We start from the raw sequence: 15,169 nt of genomic DNA, 5'->3' as shown, positions 1-15,169 counted from the left end.
TAATCCCGTACTTGCGTACTGCACTTCTATCGCTGTGTGCTCGCTGTACGGTAACAATAATGTGAACTCTCAGCTACGGCCTTGGTAGTATTACGGAGGGTTACAGAGAATGTCTGGCATCATGAGTTAGCGCAGTACAGTTCCGTAATATAACGACAAATCCTTATAAACAAGTGGTGTGTCTGAAAAAAGGGACAAGACAAAACGGAGGCAGTTTTGAAATTGAAGAACTATATTGTAAACCGTAAAAGAACATAATTATAAAGAAACCTTCATGGCATCCGATCGATCATCAGATGAGCTGAAAATAAAACAAATTCATATTCAGATGATTGAAAAGGCTACGGGAGGACCACAACCACTTGCACAAATTGCAGAGGCGCACGCACATGAAGTCACAAAAACCTGCACAGCAGGGGCTCCCAAGCTCACAGAGCGATGCTCTAAGCCTCTGGTAGCAGCGCGCAAAAACACAAGGACAAAGGGAGGAAATGCACAAGGCGAGCGCTGAACTTCAACTAAATGTTTAATGAAAAGGAAACACCGAAGTCCTGTGCATTCGTCCCTTTGTCCGTGTGTTTTTGCATGCTGCTACCAGTTATAATCATGCACCAACTCGCCTGTGCATTGCCACATTGAGCCACTCAGCACCATGACAGATCAAGGTTGCTGCCCTCGACCCCTGTGAATGCAGTGTTGTGCCGCCATTTGCTTTTCTTTTTAATACAAGACAAGACTGGAAACCTTTTGATACCACATCGTACACATGCCAAATCAAATATGTACTCACACTGTTCCATTTTTTCTCAAAAGCAGCAAGATCTGTGGCGGCTTTGATTGCTCTTGCCCGAGCTCCTTTCGACCTCCCGGCCTCCTGTCGTGACCCATCATGTTGTTTGATACCAACCTGGTATCTGAAACAAATAGCAGATTGGCCCATAAGTATTTGGTCAGAAACCAGACAAGTGAAAAAAAATTGCAGTGAAGGATTTGGGATCAGTACTTGCTGATATTTTACATGCACAACTAATGTCGAAAGCCCTAAGCTTTGCCACCAAAGTCACATAGGTGCACAGTTCAAATGTATAAGTGTGTTGAAGGTTCCTGCAATAACAATTAAGCCATAACAAGCTGAGCAAAACCTACATTTAGGCCAGCAGACTGTGCACTGTGCACTTAAAGAAAATATGTCAAGCTACAAATTCATGCCTAGATTTTGAGGAAAATAAAACAATGAGGGAACAACAAAAAAATATTGTAATAATGTGTCATTTTTCTGACAGAGGAGAAAATCTGGCACTCAAGGCTTCCCTCACTCAGATGCGATGGGGATACAGAACTCGGAATATTTCAGAAGTTATAAGCCCCATGTGGCACATCTTAAGGGGTAGGATTCATATATGTAACTTTTAGACCTACAAAACACTAAAAACATGTTGATTTAAAAAGATATTGAACAGACAGCGATGTAATTGATTTGAGTCATTTGGGAGAAGTTTTGGAAGCAAACAAAAGTAAATTTTATAGCAGCGACATAAACAGAAGAACAAGTACATACTTCGCGCCAGGGATGGGCAGTATTTCAAATACAAGTATTTGAACTACGTATTTCAAATACTTTGTGTATTTTGCATTTGTATTTAATTAAAAATTCTGTAATGTATTTGATGTGTGTATTTAAATACTAAAACGTGTGTATTTCAAATACAATTGTAATTAAATACAATTTTGTGGGCGAAAATACATCCCTCAAATTTATTGTCACTGTCCAGAGCAGGAAGAAAACTACGTTCTGCACCGAATGCAGTGTCTCTCAATCAAGCACAAGCGTTTTGTGACTTTGTAATTACGATGCTAGTCCAGGGAAAGAATAGTGACGAAATCGACGTTCACAGGCAGACTGGCTAAATAAGTGACAGTGACAACTTGTGATGCTTTCCAGCCTGATTTCCATCCATACTTTTGCCTCGAACATTCTAAATGCGCGGGTCATCCAGATGTTTGTAACTGGTGCGAGTTGCAACAATAAAAAAATCTGTAGCTAGTGCTGCGCGTCTTGGTCGTCTCGGTCCTTTGATTGTCTATACCAAAATGTAATCAAAAAAAAAAAAAAACTGCTTGAAGCTCTGTACTTTTTTCACCTATTACGTCCAAGCTGATTACATTTCTTTTTGTGATTATATTTGTATTACGTTACTAGAGCCTCGAGCACTAACTCCCGAGTGTGCGATGCAAAATTAAAATGAGATGCCCAGAAACCTGTTGCAGGTGCCCTGAAGTCGCTGACGCAAATTTTAAGCAATGTATTTGGAAAAGTATTTGGAAGAGACCAACTACTTTTCTGTCTGTATTTGTATCTTGTACTTAAATACTTTTTTGCTAAAGTAATTAGATTTGTAATTAAATACATTTTTGACGAAGCATTTTGTATTTGTATTTCGATACATATTTGCATGTAATTTGCCCATCCCTGCTTCGTGCTTACTTCTTTTATTACAATACAGCATTAAAATTTGTCTGTTGTCCTACACACTCACAAAGCAATTCCTTCTCTGCATTTCTACTCGTAATTAAGCATGCACTCATTTGCATAATTAGTATTGCAGACAGTTGAATGACCTAAAATACTCAACTAGCTGTTAATGATTGCTTAAAAGCACCAGACATGGCAAAAGGAATGTTGTAAGAGAATCGTTCTCTTTTTTTAGGAAGCCACATTTTGGCCAGCCACTGTCGAAAGAACATACGATTGATAAACATGTATAAAGACGAGAAAAAGGTATTCAGGTACAAAATCAAACATGAACCACATGCTACTAAAACATGCAGAAATAAAGCTTCAAAAAGTTGTGAAAAGGTTGTATATCGGTCAAATTTAGTTATGAATTAGATGAATTAGAGATCATCTGCACATATCACTTCTAGACACTTTTAGAGTGATACAGAATAGTGTGGTGCAGTAAAGAAACTCTTAAATAAATAATTAGCTGAGTATATTAAACATATTTTGAGGCTCCAATTTGTTTCCAGCCAAAAATAATTAATGATGTATACTGCTTATGACTCTGCCTTCTAACTGAATGCCAAATAGAATTATAAGTAAATGACACATTCAGTAAAGATAAAACAATAGGAATAGTAGATATATTGACATATTTATTTGTGATTTCTGGGATAGGATCAAACATAGTCACATTGTAACATTAGGTGAAATTTTTAAATCGAATTATTATGCAAGATATAACAACCTTTAAAGTAACTGAAGAGTGTGTTGGTAAAATTCACAGACCACAGAAAGAACAAAACATACCCGGACGAAGGACGACAAACATTTCTTTTAATTAACAACATGAATGAGCTTAAAAACACTTCCTTCAATTCAGACCGCCAAGGAAATTGAGAGAAAGGGAGGCAGAAAGAGAGAAAGGTAAGTGTCAAAAATTGTAAGGAAGGAAATAAGAAAAAGAGTGAAGTAACAGCATGAGTTACAATTCTAACTTTACACTTTCCTTTTTATCTTCCTGCCTCCCTTTCTCTCCATTTTCTTGGCAGTCTGAATTGCACGGAGTGCTCTTAAGTTCATTCCTGTTGTTCTTAGTTGAAAGAAATGTTTGTCGTCTCCTTCGTCCCGAGCACGTTTTATTCATTCTGTGGTCCAAGAATACAACACCCTATTGCGGTTTAATAATGGACTCTGAAATTGAGCTTGGAAATGTGGGTAGCCAGTGACAAATTAAAGGGCAACTCTACTCAATTTAGAAAATTTCAAGATAGTGGATGACCTTACTTTGAAAAGCACTCATGAACAACTCTACATTGTTTCACGAAAAGTAGAATATTGTTTGTGCAACTTTGCTATTTATAACTCAAGTCGCAAATTGAAACCGAAACTTCGGCAAAGGGCAAGCAGCGACGTCAGTTGCATGCACACTCATGTCCATGGCAGATGCATGATTACGTGATTTACCCCACTCACTGGGTCAACTCTAGGTAGTGTTGTCTGAACTGACTGGACATGTGATGGCGTTGAAAGAGAAAAAAGCCGGTGTATACAACAGACATCAACATGATGTCACATCTGAAGGAAGTGCCAAAGTTGGCTAGCCTGCACATCGCTCGCTAAAATTAGCAGATTAGCGCTTGTCAAACTTTGAGGGTCCAATTTTATATACAGAAAGATTTCAGTTGTAGCCTTCCTAGATGATTATAAAGAGAACTAATCGTTTTCTCAGCCAAAATTCAGCAGAGTTGCTCTTTATTGCCTCTCATGAGGCTCAAAATTATGAAGGAAATAAACCATACCTCTGAATGAACTCAAGTGTGGTTCCCGCACCTTTGGCATACTGGATGTTTAAACAATAATAAAGGGCGAAAAGGAGCTCCACAGCTTGCAGAAAGCCCACATCTTCCACCATCACCTCATGGTCCACAAACAGCTGGCAGCTGCATTCGAAAAGTGAGCGGCCTAGGAAAGAAACAAGCGATTAATGTAATTAATACGGAGAAAATGTGTTAGTATCAGATGTATCGACCTATCTAGTCAAGTGACCAGAAAAGTCATGCGACCGACACCACTACGCCGGCTTTTTCTCTAATAGGGCTTTTAACGCTCACGCATTAAATGAAGAAAAAAATACCATTGTCATATTCGCATCTGGAAACTTCTATAGAGGTATTACCAGCAGGGACACTGAATAGGTAGGCACACCGATATAGGATTGTGACGCATATCTGAGATCTGAGACTGAGATGCATCACAATCACAGATAAGGCACACCTTATATGCCAAGCCAAATAAGGGTCGCACTAAATAGTGTTGAGCTACCATACCCAGTAATGACATTAAGTTATGCAAAGTGCTGCTGAAGGTTTGAACAAAACAAAAAATTTGTATATGAGCATGTAGAATCAAACACTTTTTGTTGAGTTTGTGAACAGAATCAGTAGCATGGAAGTCTGATGCCAACGTGCAATGCCAGTCGTCGGTTTCGTTTAAATTGCTTTAGCTAGAAATTAAATGACCGGAGACCGCATGCGACCACACATTCTACGAGCAGAAAATTTGGCTGTTTGGGTTGGACAAGACACAGAATGCAGGCCCAAACAATCAAATGCCTCACAGGCACCTGCTGTTTGGGCTGTATGCCGTTTTGTGGCACCTTCACTCACAAACCAAAATAAAAACTTCTCTTTTTCTTGCTGGATCAATCAAACATTGATTGTCAAAGTATGGTATAATACCAGGACATGTGCTTTACATTGGTGCTTGATAAGGCTGCCGAAACCAAACAATGTGGTCGTCTATCTAGCTCTGGTCAAAATCGGCACACCACCCTTTGGTTACACCACTGCAGTATTCCAGCACTCTGGTTACACCACTACAGTATCCCACTACAATTGAGTCACTAGGAGTCATCTGGACTGACCCCTCTTCTCTCTCTCACTCTTAAAATGGCACTACCCACGATAAAACGGTCTAGGTTGTTGTTCCAAAATTCAACACAAATTAAAAAAGAAAGCACCTTCAAAAATACAAAGCATGCAAGGAAAAGACACATGAAGCTCACCCAGTGCAACAATTACAGGAGAAGCAGGCAGACTGTTACGAAACTCCTCTGTGATTTCTGTTGTCACCTAAGAAAAGTCAGAAAACATGTGTGGTTAATTGAGAAATGCACGAAATGCTAGTGAAGGTACCATACATCTATGGGTCTATATTTATTCCCACAGAATGTAGAACTGTAGGACACAAGCAAGACGACGTAAGGCGGATCGCAAAGAATGATGCCCGAAGAACTTATCGTGGCCGGCGACTTTACCGCAGATGCACGAATATGGGGATACAAGCGAGACAATGACAGAGAGTGCAATGTCTTCACACCCGCCAAGCAGGCCAATCTATGAATTCTCAAAGAAAAACAGACTGCCATTCGCATTGGCAAACGTCGCACTGAGAACGACACCACAAGACTTGACATGGGCCATACACAACATCCAAGCCCGAGTGCGAACTGCTCCGACGCCTTGGGAAGCAAGCACCTACCCGTCGAAATAGAATTAATGACAGAAAGACACCCCAACACTAAATGACAGATCAGCTTCATTAACCTAGCACCTGAAAAAGTGTCTAGGTGAGCGAATAATGAAAGCCACATCCACTCAAAAGTACCAAGCCAAACAAGACGACCCAGACCCCGACCTTCATCTCCTCAACTTGTGTGCTATCAGACTGCAAGCCCAACAATGTTACAGGAGAAATAAGGACTGAAAACTCCAAGCCAATTTCAATGCAAGCACGGTGAAGATAAAAAATACACCCAGAAGCTCCGTAAACAACTGAGGTGCAAGCTCCGAGATAACACACGACGAGTGTGGGGCACATTTAAAGGACTCTGGCAGGAAGGCCGACAACTTTAAATCCACTGCTTCCTGGTACACCAAACCATTCCCAAGTAAATAAAACAGTGTCTGCCGCCGCATGCGAGTTTTTGTCTTCCCTTATCCTTACTATCCTTGGTGACAACAGCGCCGCCTTCATTGAAAAAGACACAAAGGATCCCCTATTCTCCCAGGAAGCCAAACAACAGGCCCACTGAAAACACCTCACGGCTCTACTCAAAGAAGACTTAGACCCACTCCCAGATGGTAATTATACCAGGTGGGAAGAGGTTCGCCTGAAAAGACAACGGACCCACACCACTATGGTTTCCAAGGAAACAGCAAAATGTAACACCCACAAGAACATGGTGCATAAGCCGCCATACACAGGAAAAAGACAACAGCCTATGCGCCCACTGCGAGGTCACAGTCACAGAAGCGCACTCCTGGTACTGCCCACACATGCAAGAACCCCAAACCTTGAAAGAGTCTGTTAATCCCACGTGTATTCGGGAATACCAAAAGGCTATTCTCCATTCACCCCTCACTTATGTGAAAGAGGTTCGTCTCACCCACTTTATTTTCATCTCACCCTTATTTCCTTTAACCCTTCATCCCACCTACAGGAGATAGCGTTTGCTGAGATCAAAGGATGCGGTTCCTGTTATTTTCTCACTAATAAGGACATTTTTAACTACAAACATTTGTTGTCCTAACGCTCAATAACAACTAAAAAACAATGTTAAATAAGCAGCAATGTATCTGCTGATATCTGTCACAAAGCCTCATTGTTACACCTGCGGGACAAGGAAGCTGCTAATATTAAAAACAAATGATCCTAACTTAGGAGTCGAAGTGGAAGTACAAACGTTTGTCACTAGTTAATTCTCTAGCACAATTTTTGTGTTAACTCTAACACTCGATCCCAAAAATGCAAAACATCATGTGAACCCATTAGAAGCAAGTGGTACAAGAGTGAGTGCCCACCGCCGCTCCCCCTTTGGTTTAGTGAAATATTTATGTAGAACATACTATAAGATGACCCAGCCTAGAGTTGCATATCTTCCCATTGCACTCTAATGTGAAGTATAATAAGTTGAGCCACCTCAGCCAGGAAAAGATTAAGGAAGGTTTGGCTCCTCGTAGAGCAATAGTAATTTCACTTTTTACGTGCTCATTATCAGCATTGTCGTCAGATACCAAGAAAGCGTTCACAAAGATTTTGCAGACAATTCTGAAAAAGTGGGGGGATGGTCGCTCAGAAAGCGAAACTGCAGAAAGAGTACAAGGCATTGCTCCAATGGTTAAAAATCACTAGGTAGGCGCCTATTCGGACATAGGTGCATGACCGGTATGTTACGGTATACAGGAAGACTGATATAGCTGAAAATTTCAAAAAATGAAGAAAAGTTTAGTATTTCCAGATGCATAGTTTCTCAGTGGAATGCTGACTGCCTGTGTGAGACTTCCAGGAAGTTATTTTCAACAAGGTCATGAGGATGTGTCTTTGGAAACAAATAACCTGGTTATTATGAATGCTCCTACCTGATGTAACTGGAAGAGCTCTCCGAGGTTTTCTTGAAAGTAGGATGCAAGCAATGGGAGGAGGCAGACAGCTGCTGCGTTTTGATCTTTGAACTCTGCCTCGGCCTTGTTGATTTTGAGGCTCCACTCGAGCACAGCATCATTTTTGGGGCTTGAACATAGGAATGTCACGAGGAGGAGGACATCTTTGGGCAGGCTCAATGTTCCGTCCAGACAGACACCTGTAAGCCTTAAAAAATTCATGTTATCACTGACTCCTCATATCCAAAATCTTTGTAATCAAAATACCTTTTTGGGAAAAGCAAAATATTGAAGGAAAGAAATCTGCAAGGACCACTGTATGGTGAAAGTAGCAATCGTATTCGTCGTTCAAAGCACCTTTTTATGAGCATAATAGTGTATGTTTGTTTTAGAAGTGAGTGACTCTTGCAAAGAACTGAACATATTCTGCCTTTTTAAAAAGGAAAGAGTCTGGATCTAAGTGAGTGGGATCCACATCATCTATGACTGAAGGCACTTCACTCTCAACGTCTGGTTTTTCCCTAATGTTCTCCAGACCATTGTCATCCTTGCTACAGCATGACGTCACTATTTCATCCTGCTCTACTGGCTCTGTCACCACTGATTTTTTTTTTTTCCATTCCCATGGCATATGGAAAGATGGGTCATGAGTGAACCCCATGTCCTAAGCTGGCTATCACACGCATCAATTGGACAAGTTACAACAGTTGGCGGGTTGCCGGTGAGATGTTTTTTGAGGTGCTCGATAAAAGCCTTTCCAGGGCTCACCTCTTCACTGCAGGAACTAACACTGCATGTCCGGCAGGATTGGAAGTTAGTTGCATTACGAGGTGCAAGCGGAGAATGACACCTTGTGATGTGGCTTCGCAATGAGTTGTAATTTTTGAATGCAGCCTCACAGCCGACAACGCTGCATGGAACACCTCTTGATGATGTTTCATGATATAATGTGTGCTTGAAGAACGTGTCCAATGATGTAAACTTTTTCTGGCATCTTTTGCAGTGATGTCTCATCTATAACCAAAAAGGAGTGCTTGGTTTATTTCAAGTTGATTTAATATTGAACATGTTTGTTGGGACCCTGAGAAATACAATATCCTAAGACGACATGAGAGCTGAACAATTTGGCTTTCTTTTTTCGGATAGAAGGTCTACTTTAAGTCCCAAGATCTGCAAAAAAACATTTTTCTCTCCCAATTTTGTACTTAAACACATGATCTTTGCATTTTTATAAAGATACCTGAAACATTACCAATATTCGAAGCAATCGTGGCGAAGTCCTAATCCAAAGATATTAATCCTTGACCCCAAATTTTTTTATTTCTGCCACAACTGAAGTCAGTGAACATTAAATCAACTGTGCTTGTGAAGATAATGACACACAGCATAAACACACACCTATCTAGAAATTAACACAGTAAGGATTATAAAGCACTTAACGTGAGCTTTCATCAAGTTTCAAAACTAACATTGTGTTTAAACTGAAGTACAAAACAGCCATCCTCAATGTTCTGTGTTAATCTGAAGGCAATGTTTCTATTTACACCAGAAAGATAGAACACCTGCACCAGCCTGTCTACACCTGCAGCGTGCGTGTCGTCTTGTCGTCCAGTCTTAACATACAAAACTATGTTTCCGTGTTCTTTTAGGTTGCGCGAGCCATGAGGAGCTACAGTCTAGCATGCTAACATTGGGCAGTGATATGAATGGCCGCAGTAATTGTCATGTGAAACGTTCGGCTAGGTTGGCTAGGTTTTCGCTTCTGTGCATCTAGCTTGAGAGGTCAGGTGAACAGAGCTCGGCTGGAATGGTATAGCGCCTTGTCATTCATAGCTTGAGCAGTGCAATGAAAGCCAGGACGATGCAGCGCTATTTGATTTAAACTGCTGCCAAGGGCAAGGGAAAGGAACATGGAAAGGAGTAAGTAAACAACGCTGGCAAGGAAATTCCTCCTCTCCTTGCCAGCTATCCATCTGCTTCCTCCACTCCCACCTTCCTTTCCCTAGCATTTCGCGCTGGACTTACTGTTTTTTTTTTTTTTCTTGCTCTTTTCCATTTTTTGTTTGCGTTGCAGTCTACCGCGAAAATGTTTCACGCTAACGCCCCGCAATTGCACAGTAATGTGACACATTTTTTTTACCACCTTTTGGGGCAGAAAATTGGTTTTCTAGATATGTGGGCCGGCTTGCATGAAGCAGAGTCTCGGTTGAGACTGCTCAAAGAAAGCGCTGTCAAGGCTAGTGCTAGAGCTTAAACCGAGTCCTAGACGCTCGCGCGCCCGAGCCTTGGCAGCGCTTTCTTTGAGCAGTCTCAACCGAGACGCTGTCTCTTGCAAGCCGGCCCAGGCATCTAGTTTGTTCTCCTTTCTACCTCAAATACTACAATAAGGCAGATGACTTAACTCCAACTATAAGGCAACATATCTCTCTTTTTTTTTTTTTTCCACTGCTGGCAGCCACTTATTACGGTGCAGTTACCAAATCATTTCTTGCCCAATTTCATTTTCTTTTTCTCTAAACACACGACGCGCTTCGTGCACCCTGCTGTGCTGAGACCGTTTCTTCTCTGAACAGAGCTGCGCCGCGGCAAAATGTTAAGGCTGAAACACATTTACAAGAAAAGAAACCGAATATAGAACGGAAATCGGAGGGTGCAAAAATTGTTGCACGCAAATTTGGGAGACAAGTTACACGAGAAGACTGATCCCGCGCAAAAGGCAACGTCCTCCGCAGTAAAATTAATGCAAACAACACCAAACGTGCACTCATATATATATATATATATATATATGACGCCGTGATTAGGACTTGACAGAATCATCGGATAAAAAGAGACTGGCGGTATCAGCTTTGGTTTTCGAAGCAACCAAAGCCTTCACGCACCGGTACAAAGACTGCTATTACAACAGATAAAGTAAACAGAAGCAACGTGCGGAAACCAGTGTACGTATGCCACCGGTCACGACATCCTTCTACAGCCACACGCTTGCCTCGTTCTTATTCACGAAGTTCCTGGTAGATTAATTCGTTCTTACATGCATGGAGTCAGCCACAATCGGCGCTCGATGTTTAGTTGAGATTGAGATGTGCACCGACACGAGCATCGGCCGACGTACAGTCGGGAGCAAACGTTTGCGGGGCACGGGAGCGCCTGCCGAAAAGACTGGCTGCGCCTTCTCACGCACGTTGCTGCTCCAAGACTCACGCTATGCGCACGCGCTTCCTTTCTTGTTCGCGGTCATGCTTTTTTCGCTCGCTTCCGTTCGACACGCACGATATATAACTGGGACTGGCGCAAGGTGCCGCGAAATGTTATCTGTAGCATGCGCGAGTTTCGTCACCTACCACGGTGGCTGAGGCAGACGCGCGGCGTGAGGGCTGTCATAGCGGCACCTTGCGCCGGTCCCCGGTTATCTCGTGCACGTCGGGCGGAAGCGAGCGAAAAAGTCATGGCTTCGAGCACGAAAGGAAGCACATTCTCGAAGCGTGAATCTTGAGAGCGGCCGCGCGCCGCAGAAGGCGCAACCAGTCATTTCGGCTGACGCTCCCGCGCCCCGCAAACTTTTACCGCCGACTGTACACGAGCAAACTCACCGCGATCTTGCTTTGCCCGAATGCCACAACACAGCGAACCGCCCACATAATTCTCAGTCTTCGCAATGCTCCGTTCACCACATACACGTAACACGACAAAGATTGGCGAAAATCAGTCTTCGTACAAAGCTGATCAAAAACCGCGGAAACACTCAACCAGCCTCGGCGGCTGCCGCGGCCCCGCGGCTGCGCCATAGCGTAGAAAACCCGGAGAGGGACGGAACGGACGGAACTCCCGAAGTAACGTTGCGACATCGCTCCGTCCCCCTCCGGGTTTCCCCGCCGAAAAAAAAAAAAAAAAAAAAAAAAGGCAATAGGAGTTGCTGTCTGATTTTCGTTTGCGATTTCTTCATACAATTTGGCCGCTTTTCGCGAATGTGTTTCAGTCATGACTCATTACGTAGAGTCCGGCGCCGTCGCTACACAGTAGCGCACCAAGGAATGGAGAAAACTAAACTCAACGAACTCAAAAAAAAAAAAAAAAAAAAGACCGCGGACTTAAAGACGTACTGCAAAGCATCTGAGTACTGGCAGTGTTAGACACGAAGGTCGAATCGATCAATTTAAAGTTTCCTAAATCCACACAAGTCTACCGTAACAATATGAGAGTGCACGGAAGCTAAATGTCGGCTCGGCACAAACGAACAAAAAAAAAAAAAAGAAATTTTGGCACTAGTTTTTTACACTTCAGTCAAACGTATATAGTATATTATTGTGGGCACTTGAAACCTCATTGCACTGTGTCGCTTTGCATGTTTCGAAACAAATTGCACCTGAACAGCACGCTATGTCGAACAAGCAGCTACCGAAAAAATCGGCGTGCATGGTCCTCGAACCGGACCAGGGACCTCTGCCTTTCCAGCGGAGCGCTAATCCAAGAGCGTTTCACGTAGCCGAATAATATTTAACTAAGAAGGGAGCAAGAAAAACGTAGAACACCGACACACTACGTCTCGTGATAATGCTAGAGTAACACTCGAAAGCAACAAGGCAAAGACCCCGTCACCCCAAAACGCTACGCACCTCCAGCGCGAGGCGCACATCGTCTGCACACGCTTGTGGCGAGCAATGCATAATAGTGAATCCAGACAACTGCTCGACTCATGTAAGAAAACAGTGGTGCGACAGGTATTCATCAAACAGTTCAAGGAAGGGGATGTAATGCACTTACCGTGAAATCTCCAGGTTTGAGTGCGGCGAACCAAAAACACGTCCACAAAGTCGCCGAATTGCGCGGGATCTGCCTCGACACGCTCACTGCGCATGCGCCAGGGGTGCCTTCACGCGGACAGCGTCCCACGGGAGCGCGGGAAAGAAGTTCACGTGACCTTCCGCCTCTCCGAATAAAAGGGCTGCATTGACTGCGCCTGCGCAGCGCGCCGGCTATGTCTGTTCGTTCGGGTGCGGTGGAGGGGTTTACGGCGAAACGGCAACGACGGCTCGCGAGCGGCTCTGGTCCCGTTGGCGCTCCCTGTAATTTTACGGTTTTTTTTAACAGTGTATGTGACCACACTACCTATGCCCTTCGACCGACCCCCCGCAAGGCACAGAAAGACAAGTGCCGTTTGCAGTCCAGTAAGAAGTTATCTTGTAGAAGAAGCCCGGTATGAAAAAATTCTGCGGATCCGAGGACAACTGCTAGAGTTTGATCCACTTCCAGAGAAGCCAAAAACCAAAAAACCTGTTGTATATCTGTATATAAACCCAAGCACACCTGTACCATTCCCTTTAAAGGTCCACGATCACGTCTAAAACTGGATTCAGCACAAACAAAACGGTGACCCGCCACAAGAAGTGAACGGCCAAACGGTGCTCTTACGGCGTCAACTTTCCATTGGAGGAAACAAGGCGGAAATGATTCGAGAACCATGAAGCTTCCTTTACATAACGAGATGCCTGTATGGTTGAATTGAAGGACAACTTAACCTGTGAGCACCGATGACTGCAAGCCGTAAACTTTCTGTGAACAAAAAATCAAGATCTCAACGAAAGCGTCACCAGCTTCATCGAACACGTGCTACTCCTCAGTTTCTGTGCCGACCTTCAGGCCCCCGAGGAAAAGTTCGCATACTCGCATACCCATGGAGGGAGTGAACTATAACATCCCGGGCAATCTTGTCCACAAACAAAATACCGAAATCTTACAAGCCCTTGTCGCTAGGACCTCCGTTCACCCCTGCGCTGAAACTTCGGTGGAAGCTATGTCCTTGATGGACAAGTCATACATAGCTTCCTTTCGCTGCTTTGTCACGCTCCCGCCCATACCCCTCGGAGAAAGCCGGGTCGTGTGACGAAGAGGAGGCTGATTGGCCTGGCGGGCACTTAGATCCCACCGCAGTTTCAGCTGAGGGCAGCATGCCCCTGCGCCGTCTAGCGGCGTTCAATACTTCAACCTCCCTGATCTCCCTTGCATTTTCGAGATCGATCGGACGTCGTACTGGAGGAGCCCAAGAAGATGAAACCTGCTACGGATGATCCGGCATACTTCTTCATTGCCGAGGTTGTGGTCCGGGAAGAAGTACAGCGGGCTTTATTATGTTAAGCTTTCATCGACGAAGCATGCGGCACCTGTCGAGCCAACGTTGCTCTGCTCCGCGATGGCTTAGAGGCCACTGCCAACTACCCGACCGTACCCAACGCCACGTCCACGGGACCCTACCGCGCCATAGATTTTCCGACGTCGAGAAGCACAGCCCCACTACGTACGCCTCAAACAACTTGCGCCGTAGATGGTGTGGTGACGATAATGCCGACCGTTGACTGCTGTGTTACCACTGCGGTGAGGCAGAAAATGTATATCGGAGGTGCCCATGCCGCCAAGCAAGCCTGTGAGGATTTGCGCCGAAGAACCCTCGACAACTACTTGGAGTGCGACCATGAGACATCGTGAGTATCTGCAACATCATATGCTCCTGGAGCCATTCCCGTCACAATGTTCCTGCTTGCCATCGCGTAGACGTACGCCTTCACCCGTCCGCTACACTCTCAGGGAAAACCTGTCTCCCCTGTTCCATTTCAAAATTATGCTCGGCAAAGACTGGATGTGGCCTTGTCGAGGGTGACCGATGCAGAGAGCCTACAGAGGTGTCAGAGAGCTCCAAGTCAAGTGGTAACAAACCCCTCAGAACAACGATTTCGGCTTGGCGTCGAATTACCTTAAAGTTCTTATAGATAACACGACGCGACAGTCCTCATCGACACTGGAGCAGACTTTGGGTTTGAATGAGTAGGTCTCTCGCAGCCTTGGGAAACTGTCGAGAGGTTGACACGGTCCAGAAATTGCAAACTGCAGAGGTACAGTGCTCGCGCTACATCCATTGAGACACCTGTCCGGTGAAATTCATCGTGCTTCAAGACTGCTCGAGGCACATTATTCTTGGCATGGACCTCTAGGGTGCCTATAGAGCTGTTTTCAAACTCGGTTAAAACAATTGCCAACGCTCAGAAAGCTTTGTTCTTTTGTTATGATAATGCAATTATTGCGAAGCTGCAAGCGATCTGGGCAAGAAGGACGATAATAATCCCTGGAGAATGGGAACAAGGGGGACAAAGAATAAACACAAATCTCCAAACACAGCTAGGTGACTGGTGCGCGATCGAAAAATCCGCCTGGTCCTGGTATCCAACGAGGG

The 15,169-nt window shown here is 44.1% G+C and overlaps 1 protein-coding gene across 3 annotated transcripts; it reads right to left on the bottom strand.

The window, feature by feature from the left end:
• Nucleotides 1–210: 210 nt before the first annotated feature.
• On the bottom strand, nt 211–11,223 carry LOC120836276. Of its 3 annotated transcripts, XM_042286738.1 has the most exons (8): nt 10,979–11,033; nt 8,795–8,958; nt 7,924–8,152; nt 5,568–5,634; nt 4,303–4,465; nt 791–914; nt 621–682; nt 211–301 (listed from the first exon to the last, which is right to left on the bottom strand). In XM_042286738.1, exons 1-8 carry the CDS (start codon nt 10,982–10,984, stop codon nt 259–261), a joined length of 858 nt encoding a protein of 285 aa, XP_042142672.1. In that variant the 5' UTR covers nt 10,985–11,033; the 3' UTR covers nt 211–258. The 3 variants fall into 3 exon arrangements, with proteins under 3 accessions (XP_042142672.1, XP_042142673.1, XP_040065978.1); XM_042286739.1 differs by lacking the exon at nt 8,795–8,958 and having other exon boundaries at nt 10,979–11,223; XM_040210044.3 differs by lacking the exon at nt 621–682 and having other exon boundaries at nt 10,979–11,027.
• Nucleotides 11,224–15,169: the final 3,946 nt, after the last annotated feature.

The sequence above is a fragment of the Ixodes scapularis genome, unplaced genomic scaffold (assembly GCF_016920785.2).
Source record: "Ixodes scapularis isolate PalLabHiFi unplaced genomic scaffold, ASM1692078v2 PGA_scaffold8__174_contigs__length_109621045, whole genome shotgun sequence".
NCBI classification, from domain to species: Eukaryota; Metazoa; Arthropoda; class Arachnida; order Ixodida; family Ixodidae; genus Ixodes; species Ixodes scapularis.
This window is presented reverse-complemented; position numbering and strand designations above follow the sequence as displayed.

Coding starts and splice junctions, on each gene's coding strand:
- LOC120836276 (XM_042286738.1), bottom strand. Junction 5,635..7,923: donor AGCTCTTCCAGTTACATCAG/GTAGGAGCATTC, acceptor GACTTTTCTTAG/GTGACAACAGAAATCACAGA. Junction 915..4,302: donor ACACTTGAGTTCATTCAGAG/GTATGGTTTATT, acceptor TATTTGTTTCAG/ATACCAGGTTGGTATCAAAC.